This window comes from Prenolepis imparis, unplaced genomic scaffold, assembly GCF_030444845.1.
Source record: "Prenolepis imparis isolate NDT839.2.m4 unplaced genomic scaffold, iyPreImpa1.0 SCAF_12, whole genome shotgun sequence".
NCBI lineage: Eukaryota > Metazoa > Arthropoda > Insecta > Hymenoptera > Formicidae > Prenolepis > Prenolepis imparis.
The window spans coordinates 6,212,868-6,222,183 of record NW_028141170.1 but is presented as its reverse complement, the minus strand read 5'-3'; the positions used below and the strand labels follow the sequence as shown (position 1 = coordinate 6,222,183).

Sequence of the window (9,316 nt, the reverse complement as noted above, 5' to 3'; positions counted from 1 at the left end):
ATAAAGCTAAATTAATAAATTTGATAAATTAAATAAAGTATAAATTAAAACCTAGGTGTTTATCAATTATGGTCTCTCATAAAGAGATATTGTACCTAATTTCTTAACTAAAAGTTTGGTTTATCGGAGACACTTAATATAGCGATAAGGCGATAAAATAGTTTTTCGATGAAACAGTCACAGTACTTGAATTAAGCTTCCTTATATGGAACGAAACACATCGAGGTCATCCGCGCATCTCATTTATCACATGTCACTGGCACGCGTGCTAAACGCGCATTGTGCGAAATTCCTAAATGACGATCCTCGCGATCCGGACTTTCGCGGGAAAGGATATTGCGCCCGATGCATGCTTGAACCCTCAGACTCAGGGGTTGCGGACTCGCTTCCGGTATCAAGCCGAAACCCGAGGAGAGGACACCCTCCTGAGCGTACGTCACGCCGTAATGCCGGAAATTCGTCGGCCGTGAGTTAATTACGTCACGCGAGACTATTAATGCCTTAACAGATCCGACGTGCGCGTTGTACGTACAACAATGGTCTCGGCTATTTAGGCCCTTCTCGTACATTACGTCACCACGTGCCAACCCTCGTTACTTGCGGGCGTCGTGCGATAATTAAGATCGTCGTGGCCCGAGCGTTACAGCGGCAGCAACAGCGGTGGCTGATAATACTTCGGAAAGGTCTTATCACGTCCCGCAATTCTCCCCGCAATATAACATCGAAAGGTTTCCGCAGGTAAACCAGAGTATGATAAATGCCTTTCAAGATGGATTAAAATTATACTATAGGCATCTCGCAATTAATGTGCAAACATATTTGAACATCAGATTTCTTGATTTATGACAAATAAGACGAAAGTTCTTAGAAAAAAATGGCAAGAAGTTAAGGGAAAGGATTGCTTGAGAATCATGATGTTTTTGCGAATAAAACTTTAGAATTGCAAATAGCGTTTAAGTAACGCTTCGTTCTTGAATTGATTTATTAGCGAATTTTATTTAAAATAAATTTTTTATACACATAAATTTCGTAATTAAAATATTTAATATTAAAAATATCAAAATTGCAGTAAACAAAAATCCTTTGATATTTTATTTTATATCATAATTATGTATTTTTTCTGTATATTGAGAATAATTAAATTATGAGATAATGTTGAAATAGATTATATGATTTTTAATCTCATTTTAAATGAATTTGGTTAGATTTAATTAATTTTTAATTTTTAAGTTATATACATAAATCAATATTAATATTCTCATATGATTGTGTGATAAATACCGGATTGAAGTTCTTACTACACAAAAATTGTTAAAGAAAATTATTGATTAAAGAGAAAATAATTATATATAATAAAAAAACATATTTATCTCAAAATTATTACAATTTTTAAAAGCGCGTCAATAATGTAATTTTTCAAATTTCTGACAATTTCATGGAGATAATCTTAATCTTATAAAATATATCATCTCTCAAATCTTCATTCATCGCGATCTCTTTAGGGATGCAGAGAATCATGATCTCAAGAGAGCATTAAGATTTTGGGTAGAAAGACGGTACATTAGCAATTTTCCCTACCGGATGCTTTATTTTCCATCGTAGAGTAGCTCGACACCCACATTCTGGCTTTTATTACATCACAGTTTAATTAGCCTCCGCAAGGGCAGAAAGTGCAGGATACTGCTCACCTTTCTAACGGCATCCTATTTTCATAACGCGGTCGCTATTTTAAAAAAATGAGGCTAAGCGAGATTCAAAGAAGAGCTTAATTAAGTTATATATCGACAATTTATTATATATATAATTTATTTTTCACGTCTTGAACTTGAAACAATTTATTTTATGCCAATTAACATAAAAGAATTTTTATTTATTTGTAGAAAGAGAAAGTTTAGAAATTTAAGAATATAGACAATAATAATCTCAAAAATAAACAAGAAAGTTACATTTGCAAAAATTCTTTGTCAAACTAAATTCGTTATTTTTTTAAGTTATTCTAAAGAGAAATTATAATTTTATTATTTTAAAAATATTTAATGTAAGTTTTTCATATATAAAGTTTATTTTGTCCATACTCGTAAATACAAATCTTAAGTTATGTTTTACTTGCGTCAATAATTGTATACAAATTTTTATACAATATGAACATTAACAGCTAATTTATAACTACTGATAATTTAGAACTACTGAATAATAAAGTTGCATAATAAATAAACTTGTATAATAATTCGTATAATAAATAACATATACATACAATAAATAAACTTATATAATAATAGATATGAAATTATACATATATTATATAATTATAATATGTATAATTTTATATCTATTATTATATAAGTTTATTTATTATATAATTATATAATGAAATTATATAATTATTATACATATAATTATGTAATTATATAATTGTATATAATTATATAAACTTAGATATATATGTGTATAAAACGGTAAATATATATACATAACGGTAAATATATATACATAACGGTAAATATATATACATATATAAATATATATATAATTGTATAAATTAAATGTATTAAATAAGTTTAAATAGATATATGCAATGCAATATTAGTCGGTATTTGTATAATGTAAATGTTTGTGAAAGGAAATCGAAATATTTTTATTACATTTTTCTTGTTTATAGCTAATAATAGATGAAGAAGCAAAATAACAAAAGATCTTTAAAATTAAAATACATGAATATAGTAATTGTTTTTAATAATTATTATATTGAGCAGAAAATTACCAAGAATTATATATTAGACTAGACTATTAAGACGATTATACGTGATAGATTGAGATCTAAAAGATATTTTAATTTCACTAATTAATTCAAATATTTTGTTTCTATCTTCTTGTGATAAATGCTCAAATTTTTTAAAATATGTAATTTCCTTTAAATAGAACTTAATAAAAATTGCCGCTTTTTCTTCTAAAATTTTTGCATTACATGAAAACGCAAGCATTATAAGATCGACAGAATTGTGAATATTAATCATACGTAGCAAATAGTGTTCACATGTTAATTTAAGAGTTTTTACATCGTATTTATGAGCTACTCTTAGTAAATCTATGAGCGTACCACAATCAAGCCTCGTCGGCAAAGCACCAGATAAAATGTATATTAACATTTCCTTAAAAGCTATTGGCATATCGTCTATTTTTACCTCGGTAAATGGTATGTCATTTTTATTATTTTCAAGCATATCGCATATCTTGTTAAAATACGTACTATTGATAGCACGTAATAAGGTCTTGGGTATATTATAAAGTTTCTTATTTACTATAAACGCAACCGATTCTTCATCATTAGTCTTCATATTGACTAGAAGAGCACGTTCAACGTTAAAATTATTGCAAAATAGTGTAATTGTTGGTGTTATATTCATGTGTACACTCCGAGTATGAAGTCGGTCAAGAATTTCGAACTTGAAACATATTACGATCTTGTCTCGAGAGAGTATTTCTTTGCCAAACAATTCAAGTGGAGTTTCATATAATAATGTCATATTGGTCATTAAACCTGCATACACAGTATTATATACCTTGTCACAATCTACCGCATGGGTTAAGAAAATATTGCACGTACCCGTACATTTTTCTTCAGTAACTAAATAAAATCTTACTTTGCTGTTTGACATCTCATTATCAATATCAATACTTAGTTTAATTTTATATAGAGCTGTTCCCGGGAACCATGCAGAAGATACTTCTCTTACAGATTGAAGAAGAGTAATGGCACGATCAATTTCCCAGGTATATTCAATTACACTCGATCGAAACCGTGAGCGGCAATATGACTTATTATATGAAGATAGATTCTGCTTCTGTTTTGACATTGTTTTGTTAAAGAGATCATTCCGTGATAATTCTTTGTCGAAGTTAATAGAAGTACTTTCTGCTTTTTTTTCGGGAGATTTGTTGGAGATATCTTCTTCTATTTCCAAAGGAATGGCTTTATAGATATCGTCTGTTTTTTCTTCGAAGATATTCCTTGTTTCTTTTTGGATATAAATCTGGAAATGATCAAGTTATATCTTTACTAAGTCTGGAAAAAAATGATTAGCATCTGTAGTATATTTTCTTTTAGCAAAATAACATTTTCTAATAGCTTAATTAATTGTGTAGCTTAAATCTCATGCTGCGTAGTAAAAGGCAAACAGATTTCATGAGTGGCATATATGTTATAGGCTTCCTATTAAGTATATAATAAAGTAAATTGAATTTACACTTTTTCAAAATATTACAAATAAATTGACTTATTTAAAATATTGATATCTTAACGTTTTAATCACGCGTGCTAAAAAAAGAAGCGAACATAAAAAGAAGTGTTGAAAACTCACATTTTTTTCCATTGTGCTTATTCTTCTGTCAAACGCTTGAGTGCAAGTTTCAGTGCTTAGTTTAAAATATATTTCGGTTATATATTTTGATGTCGATTTTGGTGCTAAAATAATACATATATAAATATACATATATGATTATATTGTGATTTTTCTCCTTATATCATAAAGCATTTAGAAATCTCTTACTTCTTTGTTTGAAAGTTAATCCGGAATTTTTATTCGTTATGCCTGATGTTCTCTTTTAAGACGAAAATTTCCCCGTTCTCATGCAACTTATGTCTTATAACACACTTATTTATACAATCTATTATCACCGACTTTTTAATCGATTGGTCTCAATTGTATCGTTCCAGAGACCTGAAAGTCCCAATTTCGACGATATTGTTATTGTTTTGGAATATATTCATTTTGTTGAACTATAGCTTTCACCTTCTATGTTTCATCTTATTGTTTACGTTTCATCTATATCTTGTTTCCCTTTAAACCGTTGGTATAAAATTTTATTTTATTTTATGTGTTGAATAAATGAGAATGTAACTAAATGGAATTTTAAAAGTTTCTTAAAAGAAAATTAATTTTATATCAAGATTTTGAAAATGCCAAAATTTAAATGTATTATAAAAATATACAATCTATTTATATTATCTTAATTAAATTGACATAATTCCCGAATTAATCAATATTTAAAATTATATGATATACGATTGATATTAAATTAAAATTTTTATTTTAAATTGAAATAAAAATTTGAATTTTTACTTGTCAAAGAAAAGTCGTGACTACAGATACAAGTATAGTTCAACAGATGTAATAACAAATTACGTCTTTCTAAAGTTGTGCGTCTACCTAGAACAATTAGACGTATAAATCATTCTAGATCAATGTTATCCAAATTTAGATAATATCGCTATAACAATAACTCTTTTTTTCACTCACTGAGCGCCTGTTGTGTATCAAACAAAAATCTTTAATTCGGAATTCTTTTATCACACAGCGTGAGATACATTTAAACTACATAATTAATAATCATTACTATAAGATGCAATTTATCAGAACGTTTAATAAAATTTAATACGACAAAGCTCTTACAAAAATTATGAGAAATATATAGTGTTTTATTATATAAAAAGATTACGTTCTTACACTTCTACTCTTAATGTTATTAGAAATTTAAATAAATATTATGTCCGTTGAAATTATAAGAAGCTGTTTTATCACGTTATATTAGATTTTCCTGATCAAATGCTTTATTTTCCACATCAGAGAGACTCGGTGGCTTTATATTCTAATCGTTATTACATCACAGCGTTCTTAATTAGCTACCGGAAGGGCGGAAAATGCACAACCTTGGTTGTCTCTTAACTTTCTGCATAACCCATCTGCCATTTTGCCATTTTATAAGAATAAGTGAAAATATAACAAAATATAAAAATCTCGAATTCAACTAAATTGTATACAATTTGTAACTCATTATCTAATTAACAATTTATTTTACGCTTTGGATTTTAGAGAGAGAAAAAGAAAGTGATTCGAAGAAAAAGAAAAACAATTTTTTATTTTTAATCAATATTTATATAAATATAATAGAATATTGATATAAAATATTAACATAAGAAAATTTGTATTTGTATACATAATTATCGAAGAAAAGTATATAAATTTAATCACAATTAATTACATAAATATATATTTATATCAAATACTAAATGTGCGCTAAATATACAAACAAATAATCAATTAATATAGATTTATAAATATTTTTCATTGAACTCTGCTTTTTTTTATAAATTAGCCTGCATCTGTCTTGAAAAAGACTATAGTTATGTGATTACGGTATAAGTTAAAACTTTTCACATTCTTTAATTATTTCAATTTTCTCGACTGATTTAATTATTTTATTTAATTGTTCTTGCGACAGAGATTTGAATTCATCAGTACATACAATGTCTTCTGTATGGAATTTAATAAAACTTGCGGCATGTTGTTCTAAATATTTTGCATTATGTAAAATCGCATATTGGAAAAGTTCTAGAGCAGAAGAGATTGAAATTGTGCGTATCAAATACATTTCACATATGAATTTAAGATAACGTAAATCGCATTTGGTAGCTATTTCTAACAAAGTTTGAGCCTTAGAGATACCAAGTTGTTTTGGTATTAAACAACCAGTTTTTACATATGAAAACAAGATCTTAAAAATCTCTTGCATACTAATATTAACACTTATTGTTATTAAATTATTCGCCATGTTTTCTTTATACGTATTACAGAAATACTCAACAAATTTAGTTTTGTGTAATATTTTTTTGGATATGTTGTAACGTTCTCCATTTACTAAAAATGTGAATATATCACCGAGAGAGTTATCAGTTAAATCTGTTGATTTCAAGCTTGTCGGACATATTTTAGTTAATGATAATGATTGGACGTGTAAAATATCGACTGAATGCTGATGAAAAATCTCAAACGTAAACTTCAGCATAGCCGTGTCTCTATACATGTAATCGCACAAGTTTCTTATTTTAGTGTCATATAATAATGTCATATCCGACATAATGCCCCAAGTCGAAACTGAAGGTGCGATGATTGTGTGTGTGTTATCTATTTTAATCATATATACCATACATGTACCATTAAATGGTGCTTCAGTAACTAGATAAAATTTTACATCACTTTCTAACCATTCAGATGCGCGAGAGACTTCTACTTTGATCTTATACTTAGCTGTTTCTGGAAACGACGGAGACATTAATTGTTTTACGATTTTCAGAAAGACTGGACAGCGATCGATTTTCCAGGTAAATTCAATTGTACTTGTCTCACATCGTGTTTGACAATAACTACTACTATTATGCAAAGGTTGCAATGATGCAGTACGTTTTATAAGAGTTTCCATAAAATCATTTTCTCCATTGGTTTGAACCTGAAAGTGATCAATTTATGTACTAGTTTTAGAATTAATTCTAACATAAAATATCCTTAACATAAAATATGATCCTAACATTTAATATATTATTTTTGAGCAAAATAATGTCACACAACACTAAAATAAACTAATTGTAAGTCACTTATGTAATTAATTGTCCAGCCACTTTATGCTTACAAAAAGAGAAAAAGAATTTGTGGCATATCATAATTTTTTTTTTTTTTTAAGAGTAAAATATTGAATTTAATGGATTACAAATATCATCACAAATATTTTATTTTTAATTTGGCGCACTTCCTGAATGCATTTCTTATTTTAATATATCGAGCGCTCAACAAAATAAACATATCAGAAAAAGAAATGTTAAACTTACTTGTTCTTCTATCGCGACTTCTGATTTCTGGCTCGGTGTATCAATTCCGACAGCAAGCTTCAAATTTTTTTATATATTATTTTTTTATATATATTTATTGAATTTTATGGATTACAAATATCATCACAAATATTTTATTTTTAATTCGGCGCACTTTCTGAATGCATTTCTTATTTTAATATATCGAGCGCTCAACAAAATAAACATCAGGAAAAGAAATGTTAAACTTACTTGTTGTTCTTTCGTGACTTCTGATTTTTGGCTCGTTGTATCAATTCTGACAGCAAGCTTCAAATTTTTTTATATATTATTATTTTTTTATATATATTTATTGAATTTTATGGATTACAAATATCATCACAAATATTTTATTTTTAATTCGGCGCACTTTCTGAATGCATTTCTTATTTTAATATATCGAGCGCTCAACAAAATAAACATCAGGAAAAGAAATGTTAAACTTACTTGTTGTTCTTTCGTGACTTCTGATTTCTGGCTCGTTGTATCAATTCCGACAGCAAGCTTCAAATTTTTTTATATATTATTATTTTTTTATATATATTTATTGAATTTTATGGATTACAAATATCATCACAAATATTTTATTTTTAATTCGGCGCACTTTCTGAATGCATTTCTTATTTTAATATATCGAGCGCTCAACAAAATAAACATCAGGAAAAGAAATGTTAAACTTACTTGTTGTTCTTTCGTGACTTTTGATTTCTGGCTCATTGTATCGGTCCCGATAGCAAGCTTCAAATTTTTTTATATATTATTATTTTTTTATCTCTATTGAATTTTATGGATTACAAATATCATCACAAATATTTTATTTTTAATTCGGCGCACTTTCTGAATGCATTTCTTATTTTAATTAATAATAATTAATTTTAATTAAATATATCGAGCGCTCAACAAAATAAACATATCAGGAAAAGAAATGTTAAACTTACTTGTTGTTCTTTCGTGACTTTTGATTTCTGGCTCATTGTATCGATTCCGAAAGCAAGCTTCAAATTTTTTTATATGTTCCTATAATATTCGAATACTGTGTCGAGATAATAGTATTGTTGGAATAATGCGTAAATACAGATATGTAAAAGACCACTGATTTCCTTTGTTTTCTTTTGCCAAACGATATAACCGAGCAATGATGAGATGTTATTGGAATAATGCATATATAAATATTAATATAGTCATTGATGTTTTTCCCGTTATCAGAGAAAATTGCATTTAGAAATATTACTGCGTTAAAAGTATTACCTCTTTGTTTGTCTGATTAATAGAGTCTCGATCTTTTATATATATTGTGCTTGACACTATCTTCAAAAATGAAAAATTCTAACTTGTAGCTTTCCGTACAATACTGATCTATACTGATCGATACTTTGGTTAAAACTGACTGGTTGATCCAACAGAACGCTTAACAGAACACGTCGACCTTATCGACGACGGTGTTATTGTTTTGAGGACAAATTTGCTTTCTTTGAATTACGTCTTTATCATCTTTCACGCATCGTCTTATTTTCTATTATTCGAATTTCGAACTGTTATTTTGCTTTAAAGCGTTAACATAAAATTTTATTTTAGATTAAATTTAAGAAATGATTAATAAATGTAATCGAAAACTTTGTATTTTAAAATTAAACTTAT

The 9,316-nt window shown here is 27.6% G+C and overlaps 2 protein-coding genes across 7 annotated transcripts in view; one reads left to right on the top strand and one right to left on the bottom strand.

Moving 5' to 3' along the window:
• LOC145943679 (outer mitochondrial transmembrane helix translocase) overlaps positions 1-9,316 on the top strand; it is an 81,616-nt gene that overhangs the window by 64,904 nt on the left and 7,396 nt on the right. The gene's annotated exons all lie outside the window — the stretch shown is intronic.
• On the bottom strand, positions 6,059-9,098 carry LOC145943672 (uncharacterized). 6 transcript variants are annotated; one of them, XM_083051397.1, is made up of 7 exons: positions 8,927-9,093; positions 8,617-8,695; positions 8,360-8,416; positions 8,126-8,182; positions 7,892-7,948; positions 7,661-7,717; positions 6,062-7,284 (listed from the first exon to the last, which is right to left on the bottom strand). In XM_083051397.1, the coding sequence occupies exons 2-7, from the start codon at positions 8,650-8,652 to the stop codon at positions 6,202-6,204; spliced, it is 1,347 nt and encodes a 448-aa protein (XP_082907523.1). In that variant the 5' UTR covers positions 8,653-8,695; positions 8,927-9,093; the 3' UTR covers positions 6,062-6,201. The 6 variants fall into 6 exon arrangements, with proteins under 6 accessions (XP_082907527.1, XP_082907526.1, XP_082907525.1 ...); XM_083051396.1 differs by having other exon boundaries at positions 8,617-8,787; positions 8,927-9,092; XM_083051399.1 differs by lacking the exon at positions 7,892-7,948 and having other exon boundaries at positions 6,060-7,284; positions 8,617-8,787; positions 8,927-9,095.